The 18636-nt window shown below is 62.1% G+C and overlaps 2 protein-coding genes and 1 pseudogene across 2 annotated transcripts; 2 read left to right on the forward strand and 1 right to left on the reverse strand.

Annotated features, from left to right (window-relative positions):
* Positions 1-628: 628 nt before the first annotated feature.
* LOC117641134 (protein obstructor-E-like) lies at positions 629-3949 on the forward strand. The gene is made up of 5 exons (XM_034378251.1): positions 629-730; positions 2770-2967; positions 3055-3249; positions 3351-3552; positions 3658-3949. The coding sequence occupies exons 1-5, from the start codon at positions 682-684 to the stop codon at positions 3677-3679; spliced, it is 666 nt and encodes a 221-aa protein (XP_034234142.1). The 5' UTR covers positions 629-681; the 3' UTR covers positions 3680-3949.
* A 533-nt stretch (positions 3950-4482) lies between these two features.
* Positions 4483-6468, forward strand: LOC117641001 (protein obstructor-E-like). The gene is made up of 5 exons (XM_034378088.1): positions 4483-4930; positions 5197-5430; positions 5537-5737; positions 5915-6122; positions 6241-6468. Exons 1-5 carry the CDS (start codon positions 4867-4869, stop codon positions 6326-6328), a joined length of 795 nt encoding a protein of 264 aa, XP_034233979.1. The 5' UTR covers positions 4483-4866; the 3' UTR covers positions 6329-6468.
* Positions 6469-6763: 295 nt separating this feature from the next.
* Positions 6764-13832, reverse strand: LOC117641000 (annotated as a pseudogene).
* Between the last annotated feature and the right edge of the window lie 4804 nt (positions 13833-18636).

Below are 18636 nucleotides of genomic sequence, written 5' to 3' on the forward strand. Positions count from 1 at the left end.
CCTCGAGGCCCGAGGCGCCCCCGGTCGGTCTTTCCACCGCAAGGGAGCGGCGCTGGCGCCGACGGAGCGCCCGTCGAGGCGTCGGTGCAGCCCCGCGGGGCAGGCGAGCGCGGCGGGCTGGCCTACCCTCGACTCCGCAGGCGCTTGCCAGGGGGGCTCTCGGCCCGAACGCGGTCGGCACGCAGCCTCACGACCAGTTGGCATGTCGGGGTGGGCATGGCCAAACAATCCAACTTTCCCTTATCTCAGATTTTGTGCGTCCTTCGTTTGGTAGGAAATGTGGTTTTAAGTGCAAATGCAGCGGGCGAATATTCCCGCCTGATTGTCTGGTGTGATTTCGGCCACCCAGGGGATGCAAAACGAGTTGTACTCTGGACCAAACGCCGAATCAGCCGCTCTACACCGCAAACGCCTCAACCGCAGGGGCGACCACGCCGCGGCTACGCCCATGGACACTGCACAAGGTTCCCCTTCCCGCAGTGCCTGGCCTGGCTGGCCTGGCTGGCCGGCCTGGCAGTGGCGTAGTGATCCATGCGGTCACATGGTGCGCAGGGGCCAGGGTAGGGGGGCAGCCTGGCCAGCCTGGACGTGGGGCGTGGCGGGGCGTAGCGGTGTGTGTGCGGTAGGTGGTGGTTGGGGCTCCCTCAGTCTCCAGCCCGCCGCAGCCGCAGCAGCAACACGATGACAAGAGTATTAGCAGTCCTCGCCCTCGCCCTGCTCGCCGGCCTGGGTAAGTGTGAGTGTGTGCGCGTGTGTGTGAGTGTGTGTGTGCCTGACCGTGCGCCTTTCTGTCCGTGAAAACCCGCGTGGGGTGTTGCGGAGGACAATATGGAGAAGGACTCCAAGGACACACCTGGATGAACTTCCCCGGGGTGGCTGAACGGTGAATCGCGCCGGTAGTGCCTCGTGCGCCTCGTATTTGTGTCAAGAGTGTAGCCAGTGCTCCCAAGAAGGGTCTCGGGAAATGAGGTTGCCTTATGGCGTCCAGGAGGGTGGCTGCAGCGCCAGCAGCGCCGCGGCACTTCCTTCGAGAGGCCTGCACCCAGCACGCTCCAACGCTGCCAACACAACGGGCCGCGCGCCCAGACCGCCACCGCCGCTGTCAAGCAGGCCCAACGGCCCAACCCAATTCATGGCTGCCAACTGCCAACTCAATACGTTGCGCCAGGACTGCCAATGGGCCGCCATTACTCGCAGCGCAACACTGGCACACACCACACACTCACACTCACACCCACTGCGCCGCCCGACAAGGTGACCGCCATGACGTGCTTGTCAGACGCGGGTTCGAGTCCCACCACCGGCCATCGATTTTTCTCGATTCCCATCACGGGATGCAGTGGGTGCATCGGACAGCGTGCGAAAAGGCATTGCATCACCGCGTACTAGGGCGGGGCGGGGCGGGGCGGGGTGCTCGCAACGCCGTCAGGCAGGGTCCGCGCCCCGCCCCGCCCCGCCGCGCCTCGGCAACAAACAGTGTTTTAAGGCATAAGGCCTTGCTGGACCCAGCTTGAGCTCAGTCACTTTCCATTTCACCGCCGTGTGGCCTGGCGTGGCCCGTTGAGCGCCAAGGTCTCGAGGGGCGGGGCGGGGTGGGGCGGGGCGGGGCTGACATGCCCTGTCGTGACGCGCGCTGGCTCCCGCGGCTCAGCCGGGCCGCCGGCCGAATCCAAGCTCCGTCCGGGCAGCCAGCCTCCAGCCAGCGCCGTGCCCCATCTCTTGCCCGCCCCGCCCCTTGACTCGACACGCCGAGCACTCCATAGGGAAGACGTAAAGCGAGCGTTGTTCTCCGTTACGTCATTTCGGCGTGCATGTTTGAATGCCCCGCGCCGTGCATGCAACTTGGAACGCCGCATCGGTCGGTCGGAACGCCGTTGCAAAAGTGGGTCGAAGTTCGGCTCGCCTCGCGCGCTCGTTGTGCGTCACGGGCTGCGAAACGGAGACGCGGACGCGAATCCGCCAAGCCAATCCGTTTGGCGAGAGCCTGCGCCGACTGAGGCCTTGCGACGCCACTGTGAGTGCGGCTCTGGATCGCCGGACGCCAGGTCCGCGTGGTTCGCGCGCCCCCCTGTACCACGCCGCAGTGGGCCAAAAGGCCGGGGTAGGCGAGAAAAAAACTCTAGACATGTTTTGAGCTCCAGAGGAGCTAAACAGGACTCGAACTGAACGTGTGACCCCACCAATGGATAGCTCTCCGAACGAGCAATCCATTGGTGGGATCACACGATCGATTCGAGTCCGATTTAGCTACTCTGGAGCTCAAAACGCGTTCACAATTTTTGCCACTCCAACAGTCTTCTGGCCCACTCTGTGCACGCCTCTCCGCGCCGCTCCGTGCCACTCCGTGCGGCCGAGGCGCGTTGTGCGTTTCCTCCAGGCCGGCAGGTGCGGCAGGTGTTTCCGATGGATTGAGAGGAATGCACAGCCACGCCGCGGGCCCCGCGCACCGCGGCTCAGTGCGGTTAACGACAAGATCAAACGCGAGCAGTTGGGCATTTCGGCCCACCGGCCCCACCGGCCCGGTGTTGCAGAGAGCCAGAGCGACCGATTCCTGTTTTATCCATCCGCTCCGCGAGGTACAGCGTGTGTGCTTGGTCGTCGTGGCCCGGACGCCGCGTCGAGCACCGCGTCGAGGCCCACCGAACGCCGTGCAGAGGGTTCAAAGTTCAAGGCTGGGGCAGGGAGAAAACGTTTGGCGGTCGAAGCTACTAGACATCGTGGACATTCATCGTGACGGTGGCAGTGAACCCCATGTCCTCCTTTTTCCAGCCAACGGCCAGGGCTGCCCCGAGCACGGCGTCGTGGCCTACCCCCACCCCGAGCTGTGCGACCACTTCTACCTGTGCACCAACGGCACGCTGACCGAGGAGGTCTGCGAAAACGGCCTGCTCTTCGACGGCAAGGGCGCCGTGCACAACCACTGCAACTACCACTGGGCCGTGGACTGCGGCGTGCGCAAGTACCAGCGTGAGTAGTGCGAGCGCGGCAGCGCAGCCAGGACGACGTGAAATGAGCGAGTGCGTTTTTTTTTTAAAACCCCGACCGGTTTGACAGTGGTGCCGCTGTCCACCCCCGGCTGCGAGTTCCAGTTCGGCATCTACGCCGAGGCGCCCTGCTCCCCACAGTACTACAAGTGCGCCTTCGGCGTGGTGCACCCCGAGCCGTGCGAGGCCGGCCTGGCCTACGACGAGCGCACCCACTCCTGCAACTGGCCCGACCTCATGCTGGAGCAGGGCTGCAACCCCGAGCGTGAGTACCGCTCCGCCGGCACGGCAGAGGCTCTTAGTTTGTGGATCGCCGAGTGTGCCTGCACGAACAGTGCGCTGACTGACCGAGTCCGGGACTTGCAGAGATCGTCGGCTTCAAGTGCCCCGAGAAGGTGACCGGCAAGGCCGCCAAGTTCTACCCCTTCCCGCGCTACGCCATCCCCGGCGACTGCTCCCGCTCCATCACCTGCGTCAACGGCTTCCCCCGGATCACGGCGTGCGGCGAGGACAAGGTGTTCGACGCGGAGAGCCTCACCTGCGACGAGCCCGAGCTGGTGCCCGGCTGGTAAGTGTCTGGCGGCGCACGGCGGCGCGCCCGCGAGTAGGCAGCCAATCATACTCGCGGCGCCCCGGCCAGACCGCTCCTAACCCTCCTCGTCGTCTGTTGCAGCGCCCACCTCAAGAGGAAGTGATTCGAGCCGACGCGACCACCAACGCGAATACCAGTGACTGCATTGACGAAATTGTGACGCCTCGCCTTCCACGACCTCCAAATACCTCACTTTGTTCCCCCCAAGTTACCAGGCAGCAGAACCACGCTCTCATGTACCTGTTGTGATTGTGATTCGCGGTATATATTTTTTGTTTAGGCTTCGATTTTGTACAAATGACCTTTTATGTGATATAAACTTAATAATGATTTTGAGGCTAAATAATAAGACATCGACGGTTTAAAAACAACAGCTACTGCAGTGATTTATTTCCGAAAGACCCGCCACCTCAAGGAGCCATTCATTTCTATTCAACCATTCTAGTGTCATCTACACTCGCCGGGATATTCAGATTCGCGTTCTTAGTATTCTACAATATTCTTATCAGATGATATATTCAGAGAAATTCATAATGTTCACACATTAGTTGGAACGCTGTTAAATATTTATCTGTATGTATTTTGATTATTATTCAATGGCATCGACAGATGGATTCTGTCGATGGCCATGCTAAAGAAAGACGGCATACTGCAAATTTGCAACATTTCGCATGCAGTCGACGATGCCGAGTGGGTGCTTGACGACGGTGTCGAGTGGCAGCACTGAGTGATGCCGTGGATGGCGCACCCGTTCGTCTTCCGGCGCAAACGGATCGCGCCTTTTCGCGGCGGGGAAAGCAACGCGCGACGCGGGAGGCGCTCCATCGGCCCGCGATAAAAACAACGTCAACGCAATCAGCGCCGGGAGGGCAGGGCCCTTCCACCAGAAAAATCACGACCACTCCAATCCCCGTCCGTTTCTTTTTCGCTCCTGTTTTTCACTCTGCCGCGACTTTTTGGCGTCCCGAAGGCGCCGTGCTGAGCTGGGCTGCGCAGGGCCCCGCGGCACTTCCAGTCCGTTGGCAGTCCGGCCCGGTAGCGGTTCGCGTCCACCCAGTCCCGGACCGCCTCGCTGCGCCTCGCCAGCATCACCGCCATCTCCGTCAGCACCGCCCAGCACCGCCTAGCACCGCCTAGCACCGCCCGGGGCGAGGCGCTGCCCCCACTCCACGCTGCTCCTCTCTAGGATCGAGATCAGGATCGGGATCGGGGCGGCACGCGGCGAGGCCACACCAGCACGGGCGGCAGGGGTGCTCGGTTCAGTTCAAGTTCACGGACAGCAGCACCGCCATGGCGTCCCGCACGGCCCTGCTCCTGGGCACCGTCGCCGTCCTCGCGGTCGCGGACCTCACAGGTAGGCGTGGCGCCGCGTGGCGCACAGCCCGCGCGCAGCGGCAGTTAGGGTGGGCGGTACATCGCAGTGGGTAACCTTAAAACTAGCGGAGGTGGCCGCCGCGGGCGGGAAGCCTATCGAAAACTCGATCTTATGACGTGTCAAAAGCGTCACACTGCAAATACCCCATGCCTTGAGTCTGCCCAAAGGCCTCGCGCGCGGAGTAGTGACGACGTCATCGCCATTGTGACTCCCCGTCTTCTTCCTGCTGTGCGTGTGGCTTGCAGGGCTTGCGGGCGGCGAGCAGATCGCGGCGCTGCCGCAGGTGGAGTGCCCGGAGAAGGAGGGCGTGCAGACGTACCCGCACCCCGAGCTGTGCGACCAGTTCTACCTGTGCAGCAACGGCACCCTGACCCTGGAGCGCTGCCAGAACGGACTGCTGTTCAAGGGAGGCCCCGGCGCCACGCACCACCACTGCCACTACCACTGGGACGTGGACTGCAGCAGCAGGAGCGTTGAGCGTAAGCCCGTCCCGAAAAGCTCGGACTGTCTCTCTTGCACCCTCTTGACGTGCTTCGTGAGTGCGACTGAGACAGAGTGACGACTCTGATTCTGAATGTCTGGCAGTGATACCGCTGTCCTCGGACGGCTGCGAGTACCAGTTCGGGCTGTACTCTGACCCGGCCAACGCGTGCAGCGGCAAGTACACCCGCTGTGAGTTCGGCCGCCCCCAGCTGGTGGACTGCCCCCCGGGGCTGGCCTTCGACCTGGCCATCCACCGCTGCAACTGGGCCGACCAGATGGAGCACGCGGGCTGCACGGCGGAGCGTGAGTAGCGACGCCCGCCGGGACTACCCCGCGACCCAGGGACCCACTACTCGGGTCGCGGGGTATCGCCGCCAGACACTTCCAGCCTCCGCACTGGAGAGTGTCCTCTGTTCCTTCCTGTACTTTTCGACGCACTTCAACCAGCCTCAGCACTTCCACGATTCTATTTTTTGGCAGAGGTGATCGGGTTCAACTGCCCCTCGAGCCCGCCCTCCGACCCGGTGTCGGCGCGCTTCTGGCCCTTCCCGCGCTTCGCCATCGAGGGCGACTGCGAGCGGCTCATCTCGTGCGTCAACGGCCACCCCAGGATCGTGACGTGCGGCGACGACATGGTGGTGGACGACTCCACCCTCATGTGCGAGGAGCCCGAGCTGGTGCCCAACTGGTGAGCGCGCGTACAGTTAAATTCAACTTTCAGTTATAGGCCTCGTGGGAGCTTGCTGGGATCATTCCATCTGCATGTGTAGGAAAAAAAATTAATTCATCATTTCTCTTTCCTCTAGCCAATTTGTGCAGAGGAAGAAGCGTGAAGCATCGCAGGAGCAAGGGGCGAGCAGTTCCAACAACCGGTTCGAGAACGTCGTCCTTTAGAATTGTTAGTGTTTTTAAAGATTTATTTGTATTTATTAATTTTTAGTTCCCCTATACCTCGTGTTCCTTTTATTCTTAATGTATGCATTTTGTTTTCAAAGAAGTCGAAAGGTGAAATTAACAAGACTCTGTTTTATTGATGTTTTTTTTTTATTTTCTTAAAAATCCTAAACCTATAAATCATATGGTACAAAAATTTGATTCTCGAATGGATGCATGGTCCGGCATGAAAGGATGAGGGATGCGGTGAAAGGGGCGACAACAAACAAAGAGCAAGAAGGGACAGGTAGACAAGGGCTGGTTCAGTCTCATTCACTCACACAGACGCACATGCACGCACACGCTCACACGACACACACGCACACACAGGGACTATAAGTAACACGTGCTCACACGAGTGCGTTCTCTCTGCCGTTCTCGCTGCACTCCGGCAGGACAGGTACTGTACAACGGGTGGCCGGGCGGGCCGGGCACGCCGCCCCGGCTCAGGTTCGAGCGACTTGACGCACTTGGTGTTCTTCTGGACAACAACAGGGTGCCGTCACGGCCTCGGTCACGGCCGTCGTCGTGGACTAGTTGTTGTTGTTCCGCGCGCGCGCCCCGGAGCCGGGCCTCACGGGCAGGGGGATGGCGCCGGGCGGCACGTGGATGTTGATGGTGCCCGAGGTGCGGCCGCTGTTGGAGTTGGCCTGGTTGGGCACCACCTGCACCTGCTCCCGCCTGCTCTGCTGCTGCTGTTGCTGCTGTGGCCGCTGCTGTTGCTGTGCTGTGCTGAGGTCGCTGTTGCTGCTGTTGTTGCTGCTGCTGCTGGGGGCGCGGCTGCTGTCTGATGGGGGCCTGCTGGGGGTAGTTCTGGCTGCCGTTGTCGGCGTCCTCGTTGCCGTTGCGGTTGCGGTCCTCGTCGGCGTCCTCGGGCGACGGCGCGGGGGTGGTGGGGATGTCGCAGTCCTCGGTGGGGGGCACGACGCAGCGCAGCGACTGCTTGTCGAACACCAGCATCGCGGGGCAGCGCTGCAGGCGCGGGTAGCCTCCCTGGCACTGCCAGTACCGGTTGCAGGACTTGCCGAGGGGCACGTTGCCGTTGGCGTCGTCCACGCAGAGGGCTGCAACGGAGAGGTTTCGTGAGGTTCGCGTCGAACGCCTGGTGGGTAGGCAGCCCGCCGACGGCGTGCTCGGCGGGCTGGCCTACCCCGAGTTCGTTAGGCGCTCCGACCCGGGCGCCAGTCTCGCGTGTCTCTGGTACTCACGGTGCTTTTGACAGCCGTCCACGTTGTCGGGCCAGTCGCAGGAGTGCGTGTCCTCGTTGTAGAGCAGGCCGCCGATGCAGAGCTGCTCGGTGGCGGTGCCGTTCCAGCACGTCCAGTACCTGGAGAAAGGGAAAGCCTTGTTAGCGCGCCGATCGGCAGGCGGACATTTCGGCGCCAAGTTCGAAGCGGGCGAATGCCGGCGAATGCGTACCTGGTGCACGATGACTCGTGGCCGAAGATGCCGTACAGCCAGTCGCAGTGCTCGGTGCTGATGGGGCCGTCTGGGGACAGAGACAGGTCGTCACTAGCGAGTCCCTACCACAGCGTGAACGAGAAGTTGGCCGGTCGCTACGTACTTGCGAGCTGCTTGTCCTCGCAGTAGTTGGCTCTCCAGGGGTAGTCGCAGCCCTCCGTCACGCCGCGGTGCTTGCCGGCGAACACCAGCCCGTTGGGGCAGTCGTACAGCTCTGGCTGCCCGTTGACGCACTCCCAGTACCTGCGGGCAGACGCGAGCTTTCAGACTTGAGACTTGGGGAGGCCTGCTACAGCGTGCCGCTCTCTCACAGTGTGCACAGAGTGTTGTTGCGCTTCTCGCTGGAAAAGAAATCCTCCTTTCCACATGTCTCTCCCCGTCTGTCTCCAGGCCAAGGACAGCCACAACGCGGAGACGCGCCGCTCAAGAAGAATCCCATCCTTAGGAAAAAAGAGGTGTATTTTTTTCATTCGTGGAACCCGTCACAGTTTTGCCAAGATCCGAGAGGCGAGTAAATAACTGTGATGACAGTGATCTACTACTGCCACCTGAGGATTACTCACAGCCAGCAACGAGGCGCCCGACCTGCCAAAATGTTAAATTAAATCAACGGCAGGGCTTTTTTTCTCGCGAGGAGTGGCAACGTGCGTGGGAAAGGGTCCGCCGGCCTCGCCGCGCCCTCGCCGCGCCCTCGCCGCGCCCTCCCGCCCAGGCAGCAGTTGCAGCGACGCCTCAATTGTCACACCCATCAGGCTGCCGCCGCCTCGGCGCCACCTCGGTGACAGAGAGAGAGAGAGAGAGAGAGAGAGAGAGAGAGAGAGAGAGAGAGAGAGAGAGAGAGAGAGAGAGAGAGAGAGAGAGGAGAGAGAGAGAGACGCCGCGGGGAGTCCCGCTCGCGTGTCGACACCACTGTGTGCACCACTGTGTGCAGATGGGCACGTACACAGCAGCGGAAATAGGCTTTTTCAAGCACCCCGTTGAAACGACTTTGCCGTCCGTCCGCACACGTTACTGGTACTCACGCGGAAACATTGCCGACGACCCACTGCTTACCTATCACAGTATGTGGCGTCGGACACGACTCGGGCCTTGTTCTGGCACGGGTCCTCCACCTGCTGCTTCTGGGGCTTGTTGTTCTGCTGGGCGCAGCATCCTGGAACAACAACAACTCGGTCACTATCTGCATCGGCAGCCCGGGGCGGGGCGGGGCGGGCGGGGCGGGGGGCGGCCTCCACGCCTAGCCTAACCTGGCCAGGCCAACGGCCGGCACGGCGGCCAGGGCACGGCGGCCAGGGCACGGCGGCCACGGCTTGGCCTGACCCGGTCCGGTGATGCAAAGAGCCGGCAGGGCGGCCAGGACGGCCAGGGCAACGCGGTGCTTCACCGCGGGGCACCGTTTAGAATATTGCGCGTGCTGTGTGTGCCCTGCGCAGCCCCGGCGCTCGACTGCCCCGGGGCACGGGTTCGAACCCCGCCGCCCGGCGCCGTTTTTGATCCGTTCAAACGGCGGCGCGGCGGCGCTGCGGTTTGGCGCGCGCGGGCCGCGGGACTCATCCCATCCCTGTGTCGACACGCCGCCTCGCTGCGCCTTGCCGCCTTGCTCAATGGTGTTGGAATAGGCGTGCCTACTGCAGTAGGTGGAGTGGCACCGCGAGGCACCGTCAGGCACCGAGCGGCGACTCCGCCAACGACTCCACCCTCGAGGAACACTCGCAGAGCCCTCGTGCTCGCACCACTGCAACCGCAGCCGTTTTGTAACCAATTCTGTAAGATTGAAACAAGGGCTGAGACCGCGTCGTGACACACCCCCCACCACCAGCGCGCCGAGGCGGACCGCGGCACCGCGGCACCGCGGCGGCGACGGTAGTGACCTTGGGGGAAAGCCGACCTGGTCCCTGGCGGTCCCTAGCGGTCCCTGGTCCTGCAGCGTGTGCAGGCTGCAGGCCGCAGGGCGTGGTGCTTGGTGGGCCGTGGCTGCCGCCGCCCTGCGAGGCGAGGCACCACTCGAACAGTCAGGGAAGTGGAAATTACTTTTCGCGCTCGCATCGTCCCGAAGGGTTTGGACTTAAACACAGCCTGCCTAAACTGGCTAGCGCGCGGAGCGAAAAAACACACACTCGCACACACGCGCGCACTCACACTCACTCACTCACTCACTCACACTTACGGCCGCACACCGGCCCAATGCAAGCGAACGCTAATTTGAAGCACGCGTGCACTTTCACCGATTCCAGGCTTTCTAATTAATTAGAAACTGTATCGGTGCGCCTGGAGCAGTTGTTTTTGTTTGTTCCAATTATGTGTTGTTGTTACGTGACTTGAACACTGGCTGAGGGGCCATTGTTCCGATGGAAATTCGAACGGGCCGCGGTGGCGGGGCGGGGCGGGCGGGGTGGGGCGGGGTGGGCGGGGTGGGCGGGGTGGGGCGTGGCGCGGCGGGGCGGGGCGAGGCGGGGCGAGGAGTGTCGGCGCGCCCTCATGATGCAACGAGGTCATCATTTGTTGTTCTGATTTGGAAGGCGTCAGAGGCCGCCGCGAGGCCCGGCGCGCACCCCCACGGACACGGTCGACACGGAGTCTTGGAGGAGTCTTGGAAGGACGAGAAGAAAGTGACGTCTCTCCTGTCCTCGGCCCTTCCCCTTGACCTTTGGCCTCGCCTTTGGCTGGTCGACCCTTGACCTCCGCCGGGGCTGTTCCGTCGTCTCGTCTCCAAGCGCGATCCACCGCAGACTTGCCGGCCGGCGCGTGGCACGTCTCCAAGACTCAAAACGTCAAACGGTTTTTTTTCTCACTGCCGTTTTATTGTCGCTTCAGTTTTTGCTGCCGGAGCCGAGCCAGCTGGCCGTCTCCACACACGCGCCGCGGCCGTGCCCCGCCGTGCCCGGCCCTGCCGCTCGCGGGACTTTCTCGCCGATTTGGCACCGGGCTGCAAATTCGCCCCGCTTCCGTCCTCCGTCCGGACGGCGTCCCCCGTGCCTCCGTCACGACGAGGAACACCAGGCTTTCTTCCGTCGGACGAATCGCCGCATCCTGACCGTTTCGTTTTGCTTCCTCATTTCTCACCGTGATTCTTCTCGCCGTGACTGGCGTCGCGCCTGCCTCTCTCTCTCTCCCTCTCGTTGCCGGGCAAGTGTGAAAAGCCTCGCCGTCCGCCAAGCAGCCCCGCGTGAAAAGCGCAGCGCCAACGCACTAAGAAAGAAAAGCCTCTCCTTTTGAGCTTATCCCGAAAACGGGGCGGCCGGGCGGGGCGTGGCGGGGTGGGCCCTTCCCATATTATGCGCTGTTACAACACACGGCAGGCGACCCGGCCAGGCCCGGCAGGCCCAGCTCGGACGACGGGCTTACCTAACCGGGCGAGCCCGTCTGGTACCCGTGGGCCTCATGAGTACTCGGGCAACGGGGGGTACCGGGGGGTACCGGCGCGGCGTGGCGTACCGGCTTCCCAAACCAGTCCAGGTCGCGCTGACAAATGTATAACCGAGTTGCCCAATTTGATCGGGTTGCCGCATCGGACGTATCAGCGGGTCACCTTTAGCGACCCCGGAATGATAACCGTGTTGCCGACATCGCGGCGTCGGCGGCGTCGGCGATGCCAGCGTGCCGCCGTTGTTGTCGCCAGTCGTACTCGTTCTCACGACCGAAAGGAGGCACCGCGTCGGCCACCGCGGCCGCCTCCAGGGTCAGGCACACGATCATCTTCGCGGCCACGTGGACCGAGCGGCCCCAGGGGTGGCCCGGCCCCACCCCGCCCCCGCCGCGTCGAACATCGGGGTGGCTTGGCTTCTCGCGCCGAACGGTTGTCAAGCGTGTGTGAGCGCGTGCGAGCCTTTTGGCGCGAGAACAAAAGGCGGGAAAGGAAAGGCAAGGCGGTGGAAGGCAGGCACCGCCTTCGCTTTCTTGCCACCATGAAAAGAAATGTCAAACGCCTCTCCGCTCCGAGCCCTGCAGGGCGTGGCCGCGTGGCCGTGTGGCCGCGCAAGGCGCGCGCCAGGAAGCGGTGGGAACCTAACCTCACACGGAGAAAGCGTGTTTAATAGCGCGACGCGCGCGACGCGTGCAAACGTTTATTTAGGCCGCCATAACCTCACATTTCCGCGTGCGCGGCGCGTCCTCGGCAGTCTCTTTGTCGCAGGGCCGTGCTGTGTCGGGCCGCGCCGTGCGTGTGTGACCTTGACCCTAACGGCACTAGCAGTGCACTAGCAGTGTCCACGGACGCCTTCGGTCCCCATTCTCCTAAGTCAACAATAACAGCGGCAGCAACAACGAGAACGCGAGCACGACATGTGCGACGTGAAAGGCCGTGCGTGCCGCCGCCAGTGCAGCAGCACAGCAGTGCGGCTCGGCCGCGGCTCGCTCGCTGGTAGCGTTCCGATAAAATTCGCAACACGCCGCAATAATGCATTGTCAACGGTTCAAGGTGAGTGTGGGACAACGGCGACGCGGCGGCGACGACAACGCCCACAGAGAGGCAGCGGGTGAGCAGAAGAGGGCGACTGATTGATCAGGTACGACAGGCATGTTTCCGTGTTTGTCAGCGCTGTGTACGCGGTACGCGGTACGGACTGCATGTTTTGAAACAGCGCGGCTTCCGCCCTGCAGGCAGCGCGCGGTCCACGCGGCAACGCACACTGCCATAAACAGCAAAAACAAAGTGATAAAAACATGGCGCTTCTTGTTTAGAAAGGTGCGAGTGGCCGGCCTCAAGAAAAATGGAAGCAGGAAACATTGTTCGCAAGTCGTGCTAGCGTGGCAGTGTGCCTTTGAATGGCGGCGATGTGCCGTGCCTCGCCCCGGGGCCAGGGCCTGGGGCCCACAGCCATGCAAGCTGACAGATCGCGGCTTGGCTCGGCTCGGCGCGGCCTGGCGCGGCTCGGCTCGGCTCGGCTCGGCCTGGCGCGGCTCGGCTCGGCCCATGTAGTGCTGTAGACCAGAGGGAAGCATAATGCATGCCACTGGAGACGGAAACGACCCCGTTCGAGTCTTTTCCACCGACCGCCCCGTTTGGAAGCGCCGCACTCCTCATAATCGGTCCAAGCTCGGCGCAGTGTTTGGGTGATGCTGCGAGGGAAAGGAGCATCTAGGGAAAGGGGGTGGGGGGGCCGAGGCGGGGGCCGAGTGCCTTTCTCTCACTAGTACCGGTTATACCCAGCCAGTGATATGAAAACTGTCCCTCTCACTCGAGGTGATCTCGCTTTCATCGCGGTCCGATAGTGCCCTCATCATTCATGCACTTCCTGGCCTGCTGGGCGCTGCTGCTCGTTGCTCTGCGCCAGGCTGCGCCAGGCTGCCTGCAAGCCCAGCCCGACCTTTGAGTGCCGTCCGTCGATGGGCCGCTAGGCCGCTACCAGCGGCGGAGTAAAAACAGCGCGGATGCTGCGCGTCAGCTGTCCGCCGGCCGCGTCAGCTCTGTCAGCTCGCGTGTCTGCGCATTGGCTGATCGTAAACGAGGTGATGTCACCGTTATGCGGGCCTACGAGGCCTCGGAATGGCTGCGGGCACCCCGCCGTGCCGCCGTGCCCGCCGAGCCGGTTATATCACCAGGAACACAATGCATTGGGTGAATATGGTCCGGGCGGCCTGCGGGTGGCCTGCCTGCAGTCGCTTCCGGCCTGCACTGCAAGCAGGGCGGGGTGGGGTGGGGCGGGGCGGGGGCCGCACGTCGACTTGGTGCAGCCCCGGCCGACCGTTCGAGAAGCACAGACGCACGTTGGACTTTCACTGAAATCACCCGCGGCCAGCCTTCAGCCGAGCCGCCAGCCACCGGCCAGCCCCCGGCCCTCTGGCCCGCCCTCGTGCAAGCCGAGTCGGCGGCCGGCCAGCACTACCGACACACACAGCCACGTAAACACACACACACACATTCACGCACACAAACACCCAGCCAGGGAGGCGTACCTGCGGCGAGGAGGACGACGGTGATGACCACACTCCTCATGGTGGAGACGGTGCGGCGATGTGCACTGGGACCGCGGCCACCAGGGAATGAGTCGAGTCGACGCGGAGCCCCGAGTCGCGGCCCGGCAGCCCGGCAGCCCGGCCTCGGCGTCCCTGCCCCCCGCCACCGAGGAAAGTCGCCCCCCGCCACGCACCCCCAGTGGCCCCAGTGGCCCCCACCCTCCGCCAGGATCACCTGGACAGCTTGGACGGCCGCGGCCAGGACGGCGACGAGCCACCCCGCCGCTGCCTACCCTGCAGGCCGTGCAGGCCGTGCAGGCCGTGCAGGTGGTCCAGCCGCTCGGGGTCATGTCAGGCCGGGGCTGGGGAACGCTAAACCCGTAAACTGCACAGAGTTTTGGGAGCGGCGTTGACGCCTCCCGGTTGGTAGCGGTCTAGCGGGCTCCACCCGTCGTGGAGAGTCGCGTGGAGTGGCGTGTGGAGAGGCGTGGCCGTCGCATCGTCACCATCGTCACACTCCTCTGCCTCCCGAGTCGCCCAAACGCCCAAAAGCGAGACGGGCAAGGGTGGCGGTGCATTGTTCCTCAGCGGTGCTGGGATTCGGGACCTCCCCCCTCCCCTCCCCCGCCTCCCCTCCCCCGCCCGCTGCCTTCCCAGCGCGCACCGCACGACACGAACTTGACCGAGCCCCGCTGGGGCTCTGTGACTGGGACTCTGGGACTGGGAAAAGCGGCGGCCGCCGAGGCGCGGCGAAGCGGTGAAAGAAACGAAAAATCGAGATGCGGTCCGTGCCACGGCGTGCCACGGCGTGCCACGCACGGATTTCGAGTTTGGGCCGCGTCTCAAAGCGGGCTGCAGACCGCGCCGTTGGGAAACCGGCCTAACTTCGTTTGCTTCGTTCCAGAACAAGCCTTGACTGACCAAAACAAATCTCGCGCTTCGCAACGGTGCGGGGCGGGGCGGGGCGGCGCGTGCTCGAGGGTGGTGTCAGTTTGCACAACAGCCCAAACAGTATTTCTTTTTCCGAGGCAGTGGGGCCGGGGGCGGGGCGCTGCTGCGAATAACCGGTTCACTTCTGTCATCGCGGGGCGTCGCGGGGCGTCGCGGGGCGTCGCGGGCAGCTCCGGTGGCCCCTCGGGAGGTCGCATTGGTAGCGCGTTTTGTGGAAGCGGCGGTCACGCGTGCTTGCGCGTCGTTAGACAGCCATGTATGTCAGTGTGCCTCTTCGCGGGGCTTCGGGCTTCGCGGTCCTCTGCCGCCTCCTCACGACGACGCGACGCCTCGCTCGAAAACCGGGTTAACCCGCTGTTTCAAAATACCGGCGGCATCGCGTTAGCCAGGCGTTAGCGGTTGGGGTGTCCGAGCGGTCGCCCGGCCGCGGCACCTCCAGTCACCTCCAGTCACCTCCAGTGATGCGCCGCGTACTCGCCGCCCCTCCCTGCCCCGCTGACCCGCCGGCACCCGCCGGCCCGCCAGTCGTGGGCCACGCCGTGGGCCACACTGCTAGGCACGCGCCACGCTTAAGAGTGCTGTTTTAAAAGAAGTGAACCCCCCGGTGAACAATTGCCAACCACATTATTCTTTCAATAAACTACGTCAAAAATGCTTGAGTTAAAAAGAAACAACTAAAAAATTGGAGGCAAGAGTGTTTTTTTTTCTTTTCGTCCTGCGAATAGCACCACGGGCCGCGGAGACGGAGGCGTTTCGTTATTCGCAGAGGGATGCGCTGCGGCCTTAATACCGCCCGCCATTTGTAGAAAACTGCGGTCCTTTTTGGTCTACGAGCCGTGCCGTGCCGTGCCGAGCCGGCCAGCGTAATTACATGTAAAGCAGCGCTGCGGTCAACTCGACTAATGCCGCTCGCTGCTCGCCCTTAAAGGTTCGCTAATTAATTAGTTAATTTGACTACAAGCGAGCTGCAGTGCAGTGCGCGGCCCGGCGGCACGGCGGCGCACTGAGCGGCTGGCCTCGCCGGGACACCGCCAAAAAGAGACGGCCACATTACGCGCGCTAAACAGCCAGCTATGAAAAAAAGAAACATCCTCGTCGCATCGTTCTTAAAAAAAATAAAAATATAATTACATCTATTCCTAAAGCCTCGCCAACGCTCGCACGTTTCTTAACATAAAATTCGGGGAACCATACGGACCGCTGTCACTGCGTCATTTTTTTTATTTTTTGTCTCGGCTGTGTCATCACCTAGGTGGCGCCACCAGTGGCGTGAAAACCACTCAACTGGAAGGCGACGGGTCGCGCGATGCGCGCTTCTAGCGCCTCCAGAGCCGCGGGACACTTCTGGACGAGTCGCGTTGCGTAACGTACCTTAGTGGCCGCCTCTCGTAGTTTTGAGGGCGATCCGGGGGGCGCATGACCAGGTGTGTGTGAGAGAGAGATAGAGTGAGTGTGTGTGTTGGTGTGTGTGTGTGTGCGGTCCCCTGCCGCTCTCTTGGGGCTGTACGCGTCCCATAGGCTTCCCTGCATTTTACGTCGTGCTTATATGAGACACGACCTCAGGCGATTCCCTCCTTTCCTCCTCTCTGCCTGTCTCTCTCCCCCCCCCTCTCTCTCTCGCTCTGACACACACACACATGCACTCAGGACGTGGGACATTTTCTCTGGGAAGGACGATGTTGTTCACGTTCACGCCACGCCAAGCCACGCCACGCCACGCCACGCCACGCCGCGGAGGGACGAGGCGGCGGCGACGCACGTGTTTCGGAGACCCAAACGCACGGGACGGCGACAGCACCGCCAGTGCCGCGCAGTGCCACGCAGCAAGCCTCAGCAAGCCGCAGCAAGCACGCCGGCGGTGCGTAAACAAGCACAGAGTGTGGTTGCCCACGGGCCGCCCGGTTGCCTACCTCGCGGGCGCTCCATCGGCCATGCCACCAACTTGTCCGGCCGAGCCGAGTGACCCGCGGCCTGTCGCAATTTGTTTGCATATCTCGGCAAACGCAGTGACTGCCTTTACGCGGCGCTATAGCTGCCACCGACTGCGGAGATAATAGAAACAATAAAACAACAACAACTACGACTGTGAACGCACGCCACAATGGCATTGTTCTCGTCAGGCAATGATCGCGCGGGGCGGGCCAGGCCGCGCCCTGGAGCCTTGCGGCGCTGCGCAGCCACCGCGATGCCGTTGCCGCTCGCTCACTCATCCCGGCGACTGCTGAACTTGACGGCGGGGAGGTTGGCGTTCGCGAGGCGCCACCCCCGGCCCGGCCGCCCAGGGCCTGCCGCACAGCGTCTCGGCCATCGTGTGGGTGGAGAGCACGCCGCCGCCGTTCGCTTCGGCCGCGCGCTGGGAGAAATCGCCGGCCTTCCCGCGAGATAAGGCGACGTGTGCCAGCCGCTGTCCCTCTCGCTCCCCGTGTTGCCGACAGAGACAGAGCGACGAAACGGTCCTTCGGGACCTGGCCGCTGAACGCCTTGCTTGGCTTTGCTGCGGCGTGCTGGCGGTGGAGCCATTTTCATGAGTCAGGGACTTGACGTGCCGCTCCGGAACCTCTGGGCATCTGGCCGCTGGACCATGGCACTCATGGCGGCCCGCCTGGATGTCCGCCTGGACGCTGGCTCGCTCTGGGGCTGGCGCTGCCCCTGCTGGAACTACGGCAGTCGACGGCAGCGCTTCGGCCGCCGCGCGCCCCGGCCGACAGATGGCGGCACCGCCGCGTCGCGGCAGCCGCAGCAGTGCGAAGCAGCCCCGCAGCGCGGAGTATCGCCGGCCGGCGCCAGGTCCGCCAGGCGCGCACCGTGCATCCAGCATCCACACACCGGCAGGGCAGCACCGAGAAAAACGAGTCGAAGAAGAGACGCGGCTGCGAGCGCGCACAAAGACACCATCCCTCTTTCTTGTGATTCTCCTTGTAACCGGTTTTGTGGAGCAGTGCTGCTTTTATAATGGCCTGGTCTATGTTTGTCGAGGGGTGCGTTGGGCCCGGCCTGCAGTTCAGATCCTGTCTCTGTCGCTGCTGCTAGCTCAGTGGTTCTCAACCTTAGGGTCGCGACCCCAAGTGGGGTCGCGAAAAAATTTTAAGGGGTCGCGGCGAGGTAGCTGGGATCGTGTTTTGGGCCGATTTTAAGCAGCCACTGCGTCTGATCCGAGGCGGGCATTTTGCTCCCTCAACCGGCAATTGGTCTTTGAACCTTCCTTTAGCATTCATTTGTTACGGAGTGTGATTATCAGTCTTAGTTTGGGAGCAGTATTGTCTCAAAGTTTACCAAAACAGTCAGAAATGTCTTTGAAAAATCGTGTTTTGGGCCGATTTTAAGCAGCCACTGCGTCTGATCCGAGGCGGTATTTCGTCCTCCTTCAACAGGCAATTGGTCTTTGGACCTTCTTTTAGCATGCCTTTGTTACGGAGTGTGATTATCGGTCTTAGTTTGGGAGCGGTATTGTCTCAAAGTTGGCCGAAACGCTCAGAAATGTCTTTGAAAAATCGTTGTGCCTGTTTTGGTCAACTTTGAGACAATACTGCTCCCAAACTAAGACTGATAATCGCATTCCGTAACAGAGGCATGCTAAAGGAAGGTCCAAGGAACAATTGCCCGTTGAGGGAGCAAAATGCCCGCCTTGGATCAGACGCAGTGGCTGCTTAAAATCGACCCAAAACATGATTTTTCAAAGACATTTCTGAGCGTTTTGGTCAACTTTGAGACAATACTGCTCCCAAACTAAGACTGATAATCGCATTCCGTAACAGAGGCATGCTAAAGGAAGGTCCAAGGAACAATTGCCCGTTGAGGGAGCAAAATGCCCGCCTTGGATCAGACGCAGTGGCTGCTTAAAATCGACCCAAAACATGATTTTTTAAAGACATTTCTGAGCGTTTTGGTCAACTTTGAGACAATACTGCTCCCAAACTAAGACTGATAATCGCACTCCGTAACAGAGGCATGCTAAAGGAAGG

This window comes from Thrips palmi, unplaced genomic scaffold (genome assembly GCF_012932325.1).
Source record: "Thrips palmi isolate BJ-2018 unplaced genomic scaffold, TpBJ-2018v1 HiC_scaffold_15, whole genome shotgun sequence".
Classification (NCBI taxonomy): Eukaryota; Metazoa; Arthropoda; class Insecta; order Thysanoptera; family Thripidae; genus Thrips; species Thrips palmi.